Source organism: Lacerta agilis, chromosome 16 (assembly GCF_009819535.1).
Source record: "Lacerta agilis isolate rLacAgi1 chromosome 16, rLacAgi1.pri, whole genome shotgun sequence".
In the NCBI taxonomy this organism is placed as follows: domain Eukaryota; kingdom Metazoa; phylum Chordata; class Lepidosauria; order Squamata; family Lacertidae; genus Lacerta; species Lacerta agilis.
The window spans coordinates 33,067,260-33,087,022 of NC_046327.1; the positions used below are offsets into that span (position 1 = coordinate 33,067,260).

The 19,763-nt window shown below is 48.4% G+C and overlaps 2 protein-coding genes across 2 annotated transcripts; one reads left to right on the plus strand and one right to left on the minus strand.

The window, feature by feature from the left end:
- Positions 1–7,502: 7,502 nt before the first annotated feature.
- Positions 7,503–10,745, plus strand: PSPN (persephin). The gene is made up of 2 exons (XM_033173861.1): positions 7,503–7,991; positions 10,147–10,745. Exons 1-2 carry the CDS (start codon positions 7,821–7,823, stop codon positions 10,531–10,533), a joined length of 558 nt encoding a protein of 185 aa, XP_033029752.1. The 5' UTR covers positions 7,503–7,820; the 3' UTR covers positions 10,534–10,745.
- Positions 10,746–13,045: 2,300 nt separating this feature from the next.
- ALKBH7 (alkB homolog 7) lies at positions 13,046–18,126 on the minus strand. Its single transcript, XM_033173660.1, has 4 exons — positions 17,851–18,126; positions 17,543–17,716; positions 15,083–15,207; positions 13,046–13,496 (listed from the first exon to the last, which is right to left on the minus strand). Exons 1-4 carry the CDS (start codon positions 18,109–18,111, stop codon positions 13,361–13,363), a joined length of 696 nt encoding a protein of 231 aa, XP_033029551.1. The 5' UTR covers positions 18,112–18,126; the 3' UTR covers positions 13,046–13,360.
- Between the last annotated feature and the right edge of the window lie 1,637 nt (positions 18,127–19,763).

A 19,763-nucleotide genomic window follows, 5' to 3' on the forward strand; every position in this document is an offset into this window, starting at 1 on the left:
CTTGGTGTTACGAGGATCACCTGCTTCCACAGGCTTACCATGCTAGCAAAGCAACTGCCTGGGCGTGTCTTGTCATGCTTGTCTCAGGAAGTCCTATGTAAGGGGGCTCCCCTTTTGGTGCCTGCGCAGCTTTGCTGCTTGCTGACCTCTCTGGCCCTTGCATCACCGCCACCTCTCGTTCAAGCAAGATGTCTCACACTCTCTGGGATGCCTGGCATGTTGTGAATAATTTGGTAAAAATGCTCCGCGGTGTCTGCCAAGCATCCTTGTGCATCTTTGTGTCCTGTGGGCTCTTGAGGGAGGGGGGGATGACAGTACTTCTGGGTGATGGCCCCCTCACTCTCCTAGCACCGTTGCCTTCTATGGGAATGCTAGCACGATTTGGAGATGATGTCATCCAAAGCAGGAAACAGGGACATATATACATGCTTGACAGCTCTGTGACCACAGCACAGCCTCCGCTCTTAATCCGTTCATGAGCACTAGCAGCCCGAGCCAGAACTGTTGCGTGTATGCACACATCTGGAGTTGCTGTTTTGTGCACAGAAAGTCACTGCTATAAGCTGCTGGGTATGCCAGTCTCTGTGGTCGAGTTCCTTTGGCTGAAAGAGATGCTCAGGGGAGCTGCGTGGTCCGCCATCCTGCTGCGAAAGAGGAGGAGGAAGAAGGACGTCTGTGCGAAGAAGGAGGCGGCAACCGGTTGTCTCTCATCCTGGAACTTGATTGGAGGAGTGTGGAGAGAAAAGAAGAAAAGCCTTGTGTCAGTCAGCCCATGGGCATCTCCAGGTAGGAAGAGACTCCCTGCCTCAAGCCCTAGAGAGCCACGGCTGAGGCAATACTGAGCCAGGTGGACCAGCCACCCCACAAACATCTGAGGGAGGGCCACCCCTGCCCACTGGCCGACTCCAGGGGGAGCCCCTCACCTAATAATAATAATAATTTATTTATAACCCCCCCCCCAAAATCTGGCTGGGTTTCCCCAGTAGCTCTGGGCGGCTCCCAACAGAATATTAAAAACATGATAAAACATCAAACATTAAAAAACTTCCCTAAACAGGGCTGCCTTCAGATGTCTCCTAAAAGTCAGATAGTTGCTTATTTCCTTGACATCTGATGGGAGGGTGTTCCACAGGGCGGGCACCACTACCGAGAAGGCCCTCTGCCTCACTTCTCTCAGGGAGGGAACCGCCAGAAGGCCCTCAGAGCTGGACCTCTGTGTCCAGGCTGAACGATGGGGGTGGAGACGCTTCTTCAGGTATACTGGGCCGAGGCCATTTAGGGCTTTAAAGGTTGGCACCAACGCTTTGAATTGTGCTCGGAAACGTACTGGGAGGCAACGTAGGTCTTTCAGGACCGGTGTTATATGGTCCTGGCGGCCACTCCTAATCCACAACAGGCACAGATTGTGTCCAAGCCTCCAAGGAATAAGTGCTCTGAGAGGATATGTACAGTACAGCACCAGCAGCAGAAATGTATGACATCGGAAATGGCCTGAGTGAGAGAAGCAGGGTAAGAATGGTCTACATAAGTAAGCGACCTGATCAAAACTAAGCAAGCACATTACATAAGATTATTTGGGCTCAGGAACCTGTGGTGCTGCTCCAGGCCAGGCCAGTTGCCCCAATCAGTTCCTTTCTTGAGTCTAGTAATTTTTTCCCCTAGTAATTTTTGAATTTAAGATATGGGATGGCAGTTTTCAGAGTTAGCAGGCCTGGCTCCAGGCTGGTATTCCCAACAGTTGATGAATATGGTCAGCTTGCATCATTTCACATATATAGTCCTATGTGCCTGCAGTCAAGCACGCAAGTCTGTAGAAAATCACTTTCTTCAAAGAAGACTGCTGTGACCAAGAAAACTTAACGGAATGAAATCATGAGATTAAAAGAAGAGGAAGGAAGGATAAGGCTAATAATATATTGTTATGGCTGCTAAAGGTGCCTTTCAGAGTAACTTCTCCCAAGGTGGTTTGCAAATGATAATAGAACAATAAAATAACCAACAACCCTGAAATTGCATTAGCAAGTAAAACAGTTAAAAATGGGGGACAAATCAACGTTAAGAATAGCTATTAAAACAGCCATTAAAAACTGCCATTAAACTATTTAAGTATTAAGGCTCCCTTGAAGGCCAGCAAGGAGGGGGCAAGTGCCTACAAGTTACGTAACTGCACTATGAGGATTTAGTTGACTAGCATTTACTCAGAGTAGACCCGCAGAAAAGAATGGCCATTGAAAATGTGTCTATACTGCATAATAGTTTATTGCAACCCAACATACATACCATAGTAAGTACAGAGAACATTTCTGTAGGCCTGAAAGGGGGAAAGCAGTCTCCAGATGTTGGATTCCCATCTCCCCAATCCCTTGCTGTGCTGGCTGGGGACAGCAAAATGGCAGACAGAAACTGAACAGGTAAATTTGTCTTTTCTAGTACTGTATGGGAATGTGATTATGGAGAAAGCTTCACCATGGCTGTATGCTAACATTGTGCTATATGCCATGCCCCCATGGCAGCCATGTTGTGACTGGTGCCCACAGCAGTCCCTCAATATACAAAATGTGCCCACTGGTCCAGAAAGGTTGGCAACCTCATATTTAATTCATTTTTGTTGCTGTTTAGTCGTTTAGTTGTGTACACCTTTTCGTGACCCCATGGACCAGAGCACGCCAGGCACTCCTTTTTTCCACTGCCTCCCGCAGTTTGGTCAGACTCATGTTGGTTGCTTCAAGAACACTGTCCAACCATCTTGTCCTCTGTCATCCCCTTGTCCTTGTGCCCTCCATCTTTAGGCCCAGTTAACTCTTCATAGCAATATTGTGGTATCTCTAAAACTAGCCTGGTCCTCCACTCACATTATTCCTAATCTGACTCAGATACTACTATGGGAATTTGTATTCTGGTTTCTGAAAGTTGGTTGATTGCTGGTGCATTTAGTTGCATGTTTGGCTCAATATAGATACCAAATCACATAAAAGGGCAGCTTCTATACTATAATCACAAACAGCGCTACAAGGCACGGGACTGTAACAGCAATATATTGATTATGAGAAGTTTTAAAATAAGGTTTCAGTGAGGCTTGCAAAGAACCATAGAGCACAAAAAAATTTCTTTCTTATATGGAAGAATGCTCTAAGTAGCTGACAGCATGCAGGCTGTCCTATTTCAATTATCTTCCTGAGGTGATAACTGCAAAAGCATCCCCCTCCCCGAGGAACTGACAAGCATTCGTATTACCAGTGAGTGCAATTAGTTTCTAAGGTAGGTATCCACATGTCAACCGCACAACCCGGAAACATTTCGAGACCCTGATTGCAGTTTTCACTAGTGGGAGAAAGTCATGTATGTTTATCTGCTCAAATAAGTTACTCGATTCCAATAGGACAACTGTGAGGGTCCAAATTTTAGGCCCTGCCTATACTTTGCATATGTAATTTTGTCTACTTGATTGTAAACTTCTTCTCATCAATTTGTTGTTAGGTTAGAGTTCTGTGCCTTTCAGAACTATTCCATGGTCGATATAAATACCACCAGCTATCTGCGCAAAGCCAGTTCACAACCAACAGACTGACATGCATAGCTCAGTTGATAGAGCATAAGACTCATTCTCAGGGTTGTGGGTTCAAGCCCCACATTGGGCAAAATATTCCTGCATTGCAGGACGTTGGACTAGATGACCCTCATGGTCCCTTCCAACTGCAATTCTATGACTCCATGAACATGAATGTTTTTGCAGGTCCTGTGCACTGGCATAAGTAGGTGCTGCGTCTTCAATGCTCTGCTCTGCCCCAGCCTCTGGGCACTGATCCCTTACCCTTCCAATACAGTTTCCTCATCCATCATCCATTCAGGAGCATCAAGGGAAGGCCAGTTGTGATTTATCCTCCACAAATCCCCTATCCTCCAGACTGGAGCAGCCCCAGCATTCCTCAAATTGTTCCTCGCATGCCACTACCCACTGCGGTCTCTGTTGGCAGGAGAGCAGACCTTTAGATGTCCTGGCTAAAAATAACATGCTTGAGATAACACCTGCATGGAGGCACAGGCCTCCCTTTCGGACTAGGTCCCACCTCTTTGGGTCTTGGTTATGTCTCTGCAAGCCAGTATGTTGCTCTGCTTGGAAGCAGAGTAGTGCCAGTAGTGTCCTGGGTGGGTTGTGGGTCTTCGGTGCACAAAGCCTTGTTGTGCGCTATTGTGGCAGAGCTAGGTGGTCCATAGTCTTCTCAGGCCTTGCCAAGATGGCCACATTGATACCCACTGCATAGCAAAGCGTCAGTAGGATTTCTCCCACTGGCTAGAGTCTTTGTTTGTAAATATAAAGAAGAAGAGTTTGGATTTGATATCCTGCTTTTCACTACCCGAAGGAGTCTCAAAGCGGCTAACATTCTCCTTTCCCTTCCTCCCCCACAACAAACACTCTGTCAGGTGAGTGGGGCTGAGAGACGTCAGAGAAGTGTGACTAGCCCAAGGTCACCCAGCAGCTGCATGTGGAGGAGCGGAGACACGAACCCGGTTCCCCAGATTACGAGTCTACCACTCTTAACCACTACACCACACTGGCTCAATGGCCACCACTGTGTTTGTGGCTCTAGTGTTCCTTTTTTCCATCAGGCACAGTGTTAAATTAAAATGCCAAGACCATTTAAATGCCAAGTAGCCAGCAACCTCAGACAAAAGGGATGTGGGTCTCTGTCCTTAGTCCCCTAAGTGAGTCCTTAACTGGACATTGTCGGACTATGGTTGCGAATTCTTAAATAATGTTTCATTCCCCAGTTTCCCACTACAAAAAGATAATTGTATAGTTGGAATAAAAAGATATATGTGCCACACTTCCTTGTTTCAGGTGGCTGTGGGGTACCCTCTTAGATCGGGCATGGGGAGGCTTTCTTTCAAAGTGATGGGGAGTAGAAAGGACCATTTCACACAACGGGTGGAATTCAACATCACACCTGTTCCATCTGCACAAGGATTTCAGCTTGCCAAATAAAACTACCCTCCTTCTTCCCCTTTGCACTGTCCTGGAGGTTCTGACACACACACCCAGGCCAGAGCCAATTTCAGGGGACAAATGGGATTCTTATGTTAGCTAAAAGGGAGTGTGAGTTTCAGAAGATTGAGAAAGACAGGCCTAGGGGTTGGAATCGGAGTCATAGACTGCCTTGTGGAACAGTGGAATTTCCAGTGAATTTGTGGCAGGCTTACTGAATCCTGTTCCCTACACATGTTGGATAAGATGACTGACTCTCAGCTTCCCTGCCAGATTTTTCTTTTTTAACTTGCTCTCAAGGAACCCTTCCTGCATTGTCTGTAGAGAAACCCTCGAATGTCCCAGAGGATAATCTTGACCATGTGCTAGGACACACATTCTGTTCACACAAGGCCCTGACTAAGATGGTTGGGCCTCACCCATGGCCCTGTGGAAACCTAGAACAATCCCATGGCTGTACATTGCATAGAAGGTCTGTTGTGGCAGAGAGGTTTCCTTCAAACATGGACACTACAGACAGCCCTCCCTGAAAGAGAGCTTGCCATGCCATTCATTAGTGGTCATGATTTTCACATTGAGGAACCTTCAGTAAAACTCTGAGGAAGCTCAGGGTTCCCTTGGAAATACAGCTTGAAAGCCACTGCTCTAACCATTCCTGATACAAATGCATACACACGTAACTCCATGTGCCCATATCCAGTTGAGATGGGGAACTTGTGTGGTCCTCTGGATGGTTTTGGACTCCAGCTCTCACCACCTCCAGCCAGCATGGTGAATAGTTGGGTATGAGAGGGGTTCTAGTGCAGAAACATCTTGAGGGCCACAAGCTCCCCATCACTACTGTTCACTTGGCACATTAGACGGTTGAAGTTGGGTGTCCTCCCTTCTGCCCACCCGCACAACTCACATCCATTGATCATCCTTATTGCCCTCTGGCCTGTTATTCCGCTCCTCCTTATTCTCCAGACTGTTTCCACTCCTGCTAAGCCTCCATTGGGCCCTGTTGTGGTATTCCCCATGCCAAGTGGAAGGAATGTGCTTGGAGAGGCCGAGCACAGACAGCGGAGATCCCTCTTGTGTCGGCTTGATGGTGATTTATCAGCGCTGTCATGCCACATGCAAGCGCTCCCGGCCTCGCCGGGGCTCAAGAAGATGTTCCATGCTCTACAGAGCTAAGCCGACAGCCAGACGACGGCTCGCCTGCCCCAAATTCCTCTTCCCCCTTTGCTGACCTTTCTCTCGGCATTCCAGGAATGCTCACATACATGGAAGCGGCTGATATGGAGTTGCACACTAGCCCAGAGAGCACAAAACACACCAAGGGGAAGCTCTTTGGAGCCATTAGTCTCAGGTGTCTTTTTGACCCTGCAGCAGCCGGCGGCGGATCTGATATGTTTCAGGTCAAAGCAGCAACAAACTGCAAAGGTCAGCTGGCCCTGACTGCCCACCTTGGTCCTACCGAGGGAGCTGTGCAGCAGCTGAGCTCTACAACCTCCCCGTTTTTGTGATGAAGGTGTCATGTTTGGTTGCATGCAGCCAGTTATCTCTCAGCATCCTCCTCTGCCCCATCACATGGCTTAAGTTCAGTGCAGGCCCACCCCAAGCATCATGAGCTGTGCTGAAGCGAGCACAGAAACAAACCTGCGTAAGGACAATTTTTGGTGCTGCCCACCTTGGGCTGCTCCCTTATCATTAAGCCGTAGAAAGGGCATGTCCCTCAGGACCAAGTCTGGATTGTGCAACAGCCTGGAAGTGTCGTTTCACAGTGGAGGGAGAGATTGTGTGTAGCATGTTGTGGTTCTGAGGCAGTAGAGGCACTGTTCTCTGTCCCACTAGGGGTGCCCTATGAAGCACAGTGGTGTTGGCATCAGTGCCATCACCCCGCTCTCTCAAGAAGGGAGGTTTGGCTCCATCTCCTCACCATCCACCAGTGTGGAGAAAGGGAGTCCCCCTTTCCGGACATCCTGTCCGATAACTGCAGGCTAGGTTGCTTCTGAAGCCAGGGCCAAGCCAGCCAGCTCGGTATGTTCCATGAAGCCATAATTTATGGAGTTGCCCTTCTTTTTCTCTCCCCACCCACCCCGCCAGCCGCCACTGTCAGCAACTCCTCCCGAAAGCATTTCACCACAGCGGGGATCTGGGCAGAATAAGCTCCAGGAATTTCCATTCAAGGATTCTGGGCTCTCTTAAAGATTTAACCATTTCGGATGGGGAGACGAGGGCAGCATTTGACAGAAACACCAATGGTTCCAATTCCCATCAAAGCCAAGGGACGCAGCCATGCTACCAGAAAAACGCACTGGACACAGAAGAGAGTGGGCAAGACACTTGGGTTGTGTAGACCTGCACCTAACCCCAGTGTTACAACATTGCCAAGGACAACCTCCCCAAAACTTCTTGCATTGGTACCCCTGGAGTATTGCTGCTCCAACTGACTACGTGGGCTACTTGTTTAGCTGGCAGACCTGGTACTTAGAAAAGAAAGTGGACTGGATGCGGCTAGGGTGGTTCTCTGCCCGCCTCCTGCAAGGAGGGCTCCCAGAAACATCTCGAGGAAAGGGTAATAGGCTGCAGGGAGAGAGGCTGCATCCTTTACAGGGATCTCATCGAAGCGACAGTGATTTATGAGCGCTTTCTCGATTGAGCCTCTAAGCCCATCGCGCAGGAAACATCACTTGCGTGATCTGTAATAGTTTTCAAGGCACAAGGGTTAACGCTTTTCCTTCCAGCCGGCCTACATGCTATTCTCCCTCCCACCCCCGTTCCAAAGAAGATATAAATGAGGGGGAAGGAGTCATCTTCCTTATAGAACCTGGCCCTGCTCACTGGGTAAAGGATGGGGCCCCCTCAGCTCCTCTCTCTGGTCCTGTTGATCCAAATAGTTCCTTCCCAGCTCACTGAAGGCAAGAGCCTGGCAATGCAGACCTCGTTGGGGACCGCAATCGGAGATGCGCCACAGACACCACTAGGTATGACAACCATTTGGGAATTCTTAAGAAGCTCCTACTGAATTGCGCTTCCAATAAAGGGATCCTGCCATGCTTGGGTTTGGTGGTGGCTGTTGCTGTAGCTGGTGGGCTAGAATGAGCTAAGGTGCTCTCTTGGAATGAAGCAATGTGGGTCCAGATTTCTGCTCTTCTGGAAAATCCCCGGTTGTGGCCTTGAGCACATCGCTTGTGTCTCTGAATATCGCAGTAGCTTGCTGGAACAAACGGCTGCATCGGCCAACCAGAGTTTGGGGGCATTAGCAAAGCAGTGCGAGACTCAGCATCTCTCACTGACAATAACAGGAGCTGGAAAGGGCAGTTCATATTCTGTGCCCTTTCAAGAGATTCTGTGGCATGCCTCTTCACGATGTGCAGCGTGGCCATTGAGGGTGGCCTTGAACATCCCTTCCAGGGCTCCAGAAATATAAATGTCATGAAGGTCATCTGGTGTACCAAACATCGGATGAATGAACATACTAGTTTGGGTAGAAGAGCATGATGGAGCATTGAGAAGGGCCTAGTCTAGCTAAGGCCACAGCTGTAAGCAAGACCGTGCTTAGAGCAATATTTAGATCAGGCCCTCCAGATGTTTTGGGACTACAACTCCCATCATCCCTCACCACTGGCCCTGTTAGCTAGGGATGATGGGAGTTGTAGTCCCAAAGCATCTGGAGGGCCGAGTTTGCCTATGCCTGGTTTAGATTCACTCCCAGGAAAGCCAGAAAGTGTTAAGATTTGGAGGCTAAACCTCCAATTACTACTTAACAATGAAGCTTACCTACAGGTGCTCTCTCTCTGACCTCACTAGGTAGTTGTGAGAATAAAATGGTGGGACACACACACACACACACACACACACACACACACACACACACACCATGTGTGCTGCCCTTGGAAGGACAGAATAAAAATGTACTAAATAATTAGTTATGAAATGTACTAAATAATTAGTTATGAAATGTGTTTCAAGGAACTTGTGCCATTATTTTAAAAAAGCACACACACCCCTTTCCCAAAAGGCACTACGGTTCTGTTCTCTGAAGTCTCTTCTCTTGATCCATTGCCAACCAAAGCTGCCGCAGCAGCAACAACAGGGATGGGGAACTTCCAGAGGTTGCCGAACTACAACTCCCATCATCCCTTCACCTGCTGCTTTCCTGGCTGAGGGCCAAACAAGTTCCCCTCCCCTGCTTCACGGCTTAAAGCTTAGTATTGAGAGGGGAAAGTTCAGTAAAACATTGTTTTAGTTTTTGAGTGCACGCAAGCCCTCTGTCTTAATGCACTTGTGGCATGGAAGGGACTTATTAAAACAAAAAACCCAGTGTTTGGAAATGCCTAGAGAGAGGAAGTAATGTGAGCTTCTCCTGTACCCCTTCCCTGCCTCCCAAGTTCATTTTGTACATATTTCTTATTTGGTAAGAAATGGCCAAGTCGTTGTTCTATGTGTGCGGCTGATGTATCAGTTATTTACAATTCAAAACATTCCCAGCTGTGAATAGCCAGATCCACTGCGCATACAAAGCTGGACAACTGTAGAAGCTTGCTCGCTATCTGTGACCTAGGTCCCTGTACCAGCGCTCTAGCTTTTTGAGCGCTATAAATGACACAGCACAGTGCGCAAGGATCAGGTAGGATGGCAACAATCCCTTGGGTGTTGAAACGCAGAATTGGCCCAGTCATGCAGAACAGACTTCCCCAAACATCTGGAGGGCCACAGGCAGGCAACGACTACCAGAGAAGGGTTGGGTATCTGATTGTCCAAGGACACTGAGCCTTCCCTTTCTCCAGGCATCTTATTCCCAGATGGGGCTCAAATATTGGAAGTGATCCCAGCTTGGAGGTGTGCCGAGAAGAGTTTGGATTTGATATCCCGCTTTATCACTACCCGAAGGAGTCTCAAAGCGGCTAACGTTCTCCTTTCCCTTCCTCCCCCACAACAAACACTCTGTGAGGTGAGTGGGGCTGAGAGCAAGCAAGGAGAAGTGTGACTAGCCCAAGGCCACCCAGCAGCTGCATGTGGAGGAGCGGAGACACAAACCCGGTTCACCAGATTATGAGTCTACCACTCTTAACCACTACACCACACTGGAGGGGTAGGGCTTGGCTGTCAAACTATGGGAGCAGGACATTTTAAATTGGATCCCCCCATTCTTCCTTCTCGTTTCAGAAATGCAGACCTCCCTGGACATGGCAGGACTCCAGAACAGCCTGCTCAAGTCACTTCCTAGCCCGGCCAGGAGCCGTCCCAAGCGGAGCGCATGGGAGAGGCCCGAGGACCGGGAGTGCCGCCTGCGAAGCCTGCAGGTTCGCGTCAAGGACCTGGGCTTGGGCTACAGCTCCGAGGAGACCATCCTCTTCAAGTTCTGCAGCGGCAGCTGCCCCAAGGCCCGCAGCAACCATGACCTGACCCTCTCCGCTCTGCTGCAGAGGAGCGAGATACCGGCCATGGGGGACCCCTGCTGCCGCCCCACACACTATGAGGATGTGGCTTTCCTGGACGACAGGCACCAGTGGCAGGAGGTGGAGCAGCTTTCGGCCGCTGCCTGCAGCTGTGTGGGCTGACGGTGTGGTGTTGTTTTTTTGAGGGGGCGAGGGGAGGGATAAATTAATGCAGACATGGGGCAGCAGCAGAGCCCACAGTAGAACAGGCCACCTTTACATTGCCCCACCAACGCAGTCCTTGGCTCAGAGATGTGCTTTTAGCCACCAATTAATGTGTAACTAACAAGGACGCCCCAGCATGGGGTGCCCAGGCCCCTATGCTGCTCCCCAGTTCCAAGTGCAGAGCCATTCCTCATAACTCACAGCCAAGGGGAGCGGCCCGAGGAGTGTCACACCCATTACTGGTCCCCTGCTCCTCCCTGGGACCACTTCACTTTACAAACACGCGGTGTTTTGACTGGACCCTTTCCGAATTAGGTCTGAGAGGCTGGGGCGGCGCTGTGAGGGCTGAGCAAGCGGATATATTTATGGGTTATTTCTAAGTTATTTAATTTATTTCTTCCCCTGAACAGGAGGAAGGCCTAGCAGTTGTGCTACCCTTTGTCCAAACTGAGCTCCCCGTTACAGAATAATAATGTATATGCTGATTTCTCGTGTTAAGAGGCTTGAGGGTATTAGTCCCAGACATGCATTAAGAATGATTGACTTGTAAATACTGGTGTCTATGCAATAAAGAGCAAGCAAGGAAATGACAGTGTCCACAGTTTTGGGGTTACCAGCACTCATTAGGACAGGTTGCTTCATGGGAGCAAAGACTGGATGGTCTGGGTATAAATATTATTATTATTATTATTATTATTATTATTATTATTATTCCCCAACGGATGACCTGAGCCAAATGATAAGAGACTGCTGACTGCTGCACTGTCACCCAGGCAATGCCAGGTATAGAAAAGCAATACCTGATGAATAATAGTATTATTATTAAAAACAAAATAAAAAATAAAAAATTCCTTCCAGTAGCACCTTAGAGACCAACTAAGTTTGTTCTTGGTATGAGCTTTCATGTGCATGCACACTTCTTCAGATACCTAAATCTGAAGAAGTGTGCATGTACATTAAAGCTCATACCAAGAACAAACTTAGTTGGTCTCTAAGGTGCTACTGGAAGGAATTTTTTTAATTTTTTATTTTGTTTTGACTATGGCAGACCAACACGGCTACCTACCTGTAACTTGTATTATTATTAGGTACCTATGCTATTTGAGGAACCAAGGAAAATATAAAAATCAGAAAGAGACCCTGGCGACAAGCCTACATTCTAAGGAAAAACATATACAGGTTTTCAAAAAAGGAAAGTGCTTCTCAATCATCCCAGCTCCACAAGTATCATGAATCTTTTTCTATTTAAAAAGAGAGGGAGGGAGGGAGGGAGGGAGGGAGGGAGGGAAGAAGAGGCAGCGATGGACAGAGAAGGGTGAAAAGTCAGAGGAGGAAGATGGCCATATGCAGCATACAGTACAAATAGAAAGTGGGTCCTTTCTTGCAGGCTGGAGTTAAAGGTGGGTCCAAGGTCTTGAAATGGTGGGCAACAGGTCTAGCCCAGGCATTTCCCTAAATTCTCCCTCCCTGCACCAGCACCAGTTGATTCAAGGATTACAGGTGAAACTCGAAAAATTAGAATATCGTGGAAAGGTTCATTTCTTTCAGTAATTCAACTTAAAAGGTGAAACTAATATATGAGATAGACTCATGACATGCAAAGCGAGATATGTCAAGCCTTTATTTGTTATAATTGTGATGATTATGGCGTACAGCTGATGAGAACCCCAAATTAACAATTTCAACTTTGGGGTTTTCATCAGCTGTATGCCATAATCATCACAATTATAACAAATCTTGACATATCTCGCTTTGCATGCCATGAGTCTATCTCATATATTAAACTCCAGTAGCTAATGGAAACAATTGCTTACATAAATGGACTTCTCCACGATATTCTAATTTTTCGAGTTTCACCTGTATGTGACCTATGGAAGGAGTGCAAAGAGTGGAAATTTTGTGAGCACTACAGTCTCCCCCCCCCTCTCTTTCCCCAGCCAATATCAAATCTGTGCCTTGTCTTCCATTTTTCTGTTTCTGATTGCCAGCTATCTTCATGGACTTTCAGTGTCACAGGTCAGAAGCAGGATTTTTTTATTCTACTCTGTTTCCACCCTGTGCACACCTGTCCAGTATCCCAATCTAGGAGAACCTTGAATTAGCCTCTGAATTATTTTTAGATCACATGAATACTCAGGCTACTGTTGAGGATCTCGTGACGGGTCCTTGCAAGGCCCACTTTGAGGTACACACCTCACACAATGGGGAGCAAATCCCAGCTGTGAGAAAAAGCTAAATTCAGGCGATTCAGGTTTTGAATTGGGAAAAACAAGTACTGTAAAGCTTTGCCATTCTGTTCACACCAGCGAGTTGCCAAAGACCAGGTGTGTGATTCTCAACACCTCCACTTTCGTTAGTTAGAGCTTGAAACCTTCCATTGGACAACAGCTGTTCAGCCTCCTTTGCTGAGTTCGCCATTTTGAAACAGCCTTGTGACAGTGAATGCAGCAAAAAACTTGAGGGCAACATATCAAAGAAGAAGCATCAAGATTTTTATTCCCTGAGATGAACAGTACATTCATGAAGTATGTTTTGGCCCATTTCTCCAACTCTTTGCAGGGCTCCCCTCTTTCCCATCCGCTAAGGGCAAAACTGCCTTAAATCTTGACCATCCTCGGACTCTCCTTCTGGTGCGCTGAGGAGAAAGTCCATCACTAACTCCTGGCTGCAAAGCTGTGTCCGGTGGAGCCAGGAGGGCAGGGAAGAGCAACAATTTCAGAAGCAGCCCCACTCCCACCAGATGAGCGCTTAAGAGATACTCCAAATGGAGACAGCCAGTCAGGTTCTACGGTGGAGTAGATGGCAAGGGGAGGTTTCGGCAGATGACAGAGATCCTCCGCTCCCGGGGAACCTTCCTTCCACCGAAAAAGGATTCCTCATCTTTAAGGATCTCATGAGTGAATTCATAGCGAGCTGGCCCCCTTAAGCAAAGAAGAAATTACACAAGATACCAGTGTGTTACCATAACCAATAATTATTTACACACACACATACCCTGCCCATCTAGCTGGGTTACCAAAGCCACTCTGGGCGACTCCCAACAGAAAACAGGATTAAAAACACGACAAAACATCAAACATTAAAAACTTCCCTAAACAGGGCTGCCTTCAGATGTCTTTTAAAAGTCAGATAGTTTATTTCCTTGACATCTGGTGGGAGGGCGTTCCACAGGGCGGGTGCCACCACCGAGAAGGCCCTCTGCCTGGTTCCCTATAGCCTCACTTCTCGCAATGAGGGAACTGCCAGAAGGCCCTCGGAGCTGGACCTCAGTGTTTGGGCTGAACGATGGGGGTGGAGACACTCCTTGGGTGGGCCAAGGCCGTGTAGGGCTTTAAAGGTCAGCACCAACACTTTGAATTGTGCTCGGAAACGTACTGGGTGCCAATGTAGGTCTTTCAGGACCAGCGTTATATGGTCTCGGCAGTGGCCGCTCCCTGCCACCAGTCTAGCTGCCGCGTTCTGGATTAGTTGTAGTTTCCGGGTCACCTTCAAAGGTAGCCCCACGTAGAGCGCATTGCAGCAGTCCAAGCGGGAGATAACCAGAGCATGCATCACTCTGGCAAGACAGAGTGTAAGGAATTTTGCTCCAAGCAGAAAAAGAGACACTGTGAACCACCCAGTTGAGTCTTTGTGACTCAGCCCCAGGACTTGGGTATTTTATATCTGGCTTCACTGGGCAATCCTAAAGAAGACCTTCTGTTTTCGGACACTAACAGTAGAGGTGCAAAATAAAAAATTCCTTCCAGTAGCACCTTAGAGACCAACTAAGTTTGTTCTTGGTACGAGCTGTCGTGTGCATGCACACTTCTTCAGATATCTGAAGCTCATGCCAAGAACAAACTTAGTTGGTCTCTAAGGTGCTACTGGAAGGAATTTTTTTATTTTTTATTTTGTTTTGACATTGGCAGACCAACACGGCTACGCACCTGTAGAGATGCAGTCTGCAGATACACACACACACACACACAAAATACACTAGTCTACATCTCACAGCACTTCATGTATATGAAGAGCTCAGAACCTTCATGAATTCCTGTAAGACATCAGACTGGTTCACACATAATGTGAAGCTACGGTTCCCTGATCCACAAATGAGTCCTGAGCTCATATATTCCCCTCTCCCCTCTTTTTGGGGATCAGAAGCTTCTGCTGTTGAACAAAACACACTGCCTTGTAACATCCAAAAATCAGGGAACCGTGATTTGCTAGAACCAGTACCTGAGTGGGGTTCACCCCCCTGAGTTTAAGCGTAACAGGGAATGGTGTTTAAATTGTTCTGAAGCACGCCTTGTGGCCATGCAGAGAAGCGGAAGCAGGAGCCTAGTGCTCCCCTCAAAGAACGCTTTGCAAGGGGATTTTGACAGGTAAGCGAACAACAAGCGAGGACTCTTGCTTTCATCGCCGTACTTTCTCAGAGGCATCTGTTGGGAGGCAGGATGCTGGGCTAGATGGTCTCTCTGCCTGTAATCCAACCAGGCAATTCTAACATACTAATATTGCTTATTACCTGAGGATGTAGAGAGAACGGCGTTCGAGCAGCAGGTCCAGCCAGTCGTGCACGTTCTGTTCACTGACCAGGCGCATTACGCTTGAGGACAGCAGGGAAAGGCCTGCAATTGTGCAGCCACAGAACTAGTAGATAGTTTTTTTAATTAAAAAAAAGGAAGGGGGAAAGAGAACAGAATGTTTAATTCTGTAATCACAACCAGTCCTTTAAGACAAGCCAGAAACAACAGCACCTGTGAGAGGTGGAGCAGGAAGATACATTTACACGGAGAAAGGTGCTAACATTTGAACACATTTTCTCAATGCCTGAACAGGGGTTTGATGTTGCCAAGAAGGGGCACCAAACTCAACGGGACCCACATCTGAGTAGACACATGCCAACGGTTGTGCTACAAGGCATCAAGTTCCAACACAAATCTTCGCAAGCAACGATTCCCCAATTGAAGCAAAATCCATTCTCATCAGAAAGCCAACGCCAGAAGGGAACAGACAAGCCTGGTTCTCCCTGACAGGGTAAATCTGTATTTGAACTCTTCCCCTTGAATCCAGTTTGAAGGAACTCATGCGATGGAATCCTCCACCAAACACAGTCCCCTGGGCACAGAAAACTAGCATGTCAGGGAGAATGAGAGGCTAGAATCCTTCTCACACATGCAGGGAGCTGCTTTGCACAATGGAGCATTCAGTCAGACGAGCCTCCAGCTGCGGTCACAGGTACTGCTGCCGTCCAAACACAAGTTTACCTTCTCAATGAGAACTAGACCTTATAGCAACTAAGGGCCCACCTTTTGTGCATGAATGCGCAGCAACAAAAGGCAAGCGCTCTTCTTGAAAAAGGCCAGCTGGCCTTAGGGCCAATGCTAAATATTAATCTTGCACCCACCCCAAAAATATGCCTCTCATTCATGGCCATGGGGGGGGGGGGTGTCTCCTGCTGCCCACCTGCACTTAATTCAGTCGCCATTGCCTGATGTTGCTTCCCATTCATTTTGCTGGCTCAAGCTGAAGGGGGGAAGTTGCCATATTGCAAACAAATCCATAAGGACTATTTATGGCGGATCAGATCAAAGCTCCCTCTAGCACCACATCTCCTCCCCCACCCTGGCCAGTCAGATGGCTCTAGGAATAATATTTATTTATTTATTTATTTATTTATTTACCGTATATTGCAGCGTATAAGACGACTGGGCGTATAAGACGACCCCCAACTTTTCTAGTTAAAATATAGAGTTTGAGTTATACTCAACCACAGATTTTCCACCCGGCGTATAAGACGACCCCCGACTTTTGAGAAGATTTTCCTGGATTAAAAAGTAGTCTTATACGCCAGAATATACTGTATTTATTATTTATTTATTTATTTATTTGTACCTCACCCATCTGGCTGGGTTTCCCCAGCCACTCTGGGCGGCTTCCAACAAAGATTAAAAATACATTAAAATGTCACACATTAAAAACTTCCCTAAACAGGGCTGCCTTCAGGTGTCTTCTAAATGTCAGGTAGTTGTTTATCTCTTTGACATCTGAAGGGAGGGCGTTCCACAGGGCAGGCGCCACTACCGAGAAGACCCTCTGCCTGGTTCCCTGTAGCATTGCTTCTCGCAATGAGGGAACCGCCAGAAGGCTGAACGATGGGGGTGGAGACACTCCTTCAGGTATACTGGGCTGAGGCCGTTTAGGGCTTTAAAGGTCAGCACCAACACTTTGAATTGTGCTCGGAAACGTACTGGGAGGCAACGTAGGTCTTTCAGGACCAGTGTTATATGGTCTTGGTGGCCACCTCCAGTCACCAGTCTAGCTGCCACGTTCTGGATTAATTGCAGTTTCCGGGTCACCTTCAAAGGTAGCCCCACATAGAGCGCATTGCAGTAGTCCAAGCGGGAGATAACCAGAGCATGTACCACTCTGGCGAGACAGTCTGCGGGCAGGTAGGGTCTCAGCCTGCGTACCAGATGGAGCTGGTAGACAGCTGCCCTGGATACAGAATTGACCTGCGCCTCCATGGACAGCTGTGAGTCCAAAATGACTCCCAGGCTGCGCAACTGGTCCTTCAGGGGCACAGTTACCCCATTCAGGACCAGGGAGTCCTCCATACCTGCCCACTCCCTGTCCCCCAAGAACAGTACTTCTGTCTTATCAGGATTCAACCTCAATAAAGGGCACCTAGGGAAGGGGAGGCCAACATGGCACCCTCCCCATAGCTGTCAACTTTCCCCTTTTCTTGCGAGGAATCCTATTCGGAATAAGGGAATTTCCCTTTTAAAAAAATGAAAAGTTGACAGCTATGACCCTCCCATCAGTATCAGCCAGCACAGATCATACCCAGGAATGAGGCATTATAGCCCACAGCATGCAGAGGCCACCCCCATTTCCAACCCCTGCTCTGGGGCACAACCCTCCCCGGTTATCAGGATGCTATTCTGCAAAGCTGCAAGGAGAATACCTGGCGTGTTTACGTTACCTTGACACTGTCTATGTGAGGCTTTATGTAGCCAGTTTTATCCAAATCCAGGACGTGAACTTGAGCGAGCTGCGGCACTCCTGGGGGGAAAGCCGTATCCCGGACCCTTTGCAGGATCTCCTGACTCTCCTTGCTCCAGTGCGATTTTTCTGTCTCGCGGTACCTATGAATAACCTACAGGGTGGAGAAGAGATCTCGTGAGATGTTTGGCAGGTCCCCGATGGCAGGTGCCCAAGGCCCGGGACGAGGAAAGCCCCCGTCTCCTCTCCACTTCGCGCGCCCACGTCGGGTGCCCAGGGGGTACCCACCCCGTCCCAGTGCGCGTCCTGGTAGCGGCCTCGGCGCAGCGGCGCCTCCACCTCCCGCGCCAGCAGCGCCTCTTCTTCCTCGCTCAGGAAGCCCGGCACCACCGACGCGCCGCCCGCGACCAGCCTCCGCAGCAGCGCCTCGCTCGACGCCGCCACCGCCTGCTGCCCCGGAGCGCCTTCCCGGCAGTGCAGCGCCCGTTCGGCGCACAGGCGCGCAGCCCAGCGCGCCCTCCGCGCGCCCAGGGCGCACCGGCTCTGCATGGCCGCCGGCGGGGCAGGGCGAGCCCGCGGTGCATGCCGGGCGCGCCGACACCCCTCGCTGCATGCTGACGTTCGCCTTTCACGGATCCCGAGGACGGGAGCCAGGAACCCACGTGCTTGCGTTCTCCGCCCCCTGCTACCCCGCCCCTTTAAGTAATGCATCAATGTTGTTGTGTGTGTGTCCCCTCCTCCTTTTGGAGCTAGTTATCCGATCAAACTTTCCTTATTAGCGTCGTTCTTCGTTTTATGCTTTCAGAGAAGAAGAATCTCCCAAGCGGTCGACCACACATTGGGACAGCAAAAAAAACAATACGGAACAAAACATTAACTGAAGAAAGCAAGGCAAAACATATATTCAAAACAACTTTTATTGAGCTGTGTTTCCAAATGGCAACCACCGCAGTCTTGGGTGGCCGCTACAAGGTCCCGTAGGTGAACAGATCTTTGTATTTGTGGTCAGCCTTAGAAAACATCTCTTAGCTTTCTGAAACCTTGTATAGGGAAGTTTTTAATGTTTGGTATTTTATCGCATTTTAAACATTCTGTTGGGAGCTGCCCAGAGTGGCTGGGGAAAGCCAGCCAGATGGGCGGGGTATAATTAATACATACATACATACATACATACATTTGTTGTTGTTGTTGTTGTTCAGTCGTTCAGTCATGTCCGACTCTTCGTGACCCCATGGACCAGAGCACGCCAGGCACGCCTATCCTCCACTGCCTCTCGCAGTTTAGCCAAACTCATGCTAGTCGCTTCGAGAACACTGTCCAACCATCTCATCCTCTGTCGTCCCCTTCTCCTTGTGCCCTCCATCTTTCCCAACATCAGGGTCTTTTCTAGGGAGTCTTCTCTTCTCATGAGGTGGCCAAAGTACTGGAGCCTCAACTTCAAGATCTGTCCTTCTAGTGAGCACTCAGGGCTGATTTCTTTGAGAATGGATAGGTTTGATCTTCTTGCAGTCCATGGGACTCTCAAGAGTCTCCTCCAGCACCATAATTCAAAAGCATCAATTCTTCGGCGATCAGCCTTCTTGATGGTCCAGCTCTCACTTCCATACATTACTACTGGGAAAACCATACATACATACATACTCGCATAAGCAGGTATGTGCACCTGGGCAGAAATGCTCCGGTTTCTTTTGAACCTTAGAATTGTAGAGTTGGAAAGGTCCACTAGGGTCATCTAGTCCAACCCCATGCAAGCCAGGACTCAAACCCATGACCCTGAGATTAAGACAAGGCTGTATATTGTCTCCCTGCTTATTTAACTTATATGCAGAATTCATCATGCGAAAGGCAGGACTGGATGAATCCCAAACCAGAAATAGATTGCCAGAAGAAATATCAACAACCTCAGGTATGCTGATGACACAACCTTGGTGGCAGAAAGTGAGGAGGAATTAAAGAACCTTTTAATGAGGGTGAAAGAGGAGAGCACAAAATATGGTCTGAAACTCAACATCAAAAAAAACTAAGATCATGGCCACTGGTCCCATCACCTCCTGGCAAATAGAAGGGGAAGAAATGGAGGCAGTGAGAGATTTTACTTTCTTGAGTCCCATGATCACTACAGATGGTGACAGCAGTCACGAAATTAAAAGACACCTGCTTCTTGGGAGAAAAGCAATGACAAACGTAGACAGCATCTTAAA

What these genes read in the sequence shown, in the direction of transcription:
- PSPN (XM_033173861.1), top strand. Translation starts at nt 7,821, where the DNA reads ATGGGGCCCCCTCAGCTCCTCTCTCTGGTCCTGTTGATCCAAATAGTT. An exon ending in AATTCTTAAGAAGCTCCTAC is followed by an intron (nt 7,992 to 10,146) that starts TGAATTGCGCTT and finishes TCAGAAATGCAG; the next exon opens with ACCTCCCTGGACATGGCAGG.
- ALKBH7 (XM_033173660.1), bottom strand. Translation starts at nt 18,111, where the DNA reads ATGCAGAGCCGGTGCGCCCTGGGCGCGCGGAGGGCGCGCTGGGCTGCG. An exon ending in AGGACGCGCACTGGGACGGG is followed by an intron (nt 17,717 to 17,850) that starts GTGGGTACCCCC and finishes TCCACCCTGTAG; the next exon opens with GTTATTCATAGGTACCGCGA. An exon ending in CTCACATAGACAGTGTCAAG is followed by an intron (nt 15,208 to 17,542) that starts GTAACGTAAACA and finishes ACTATCTACTAG; the next exon opens with TTCTGTGGCTGCACAATTGC.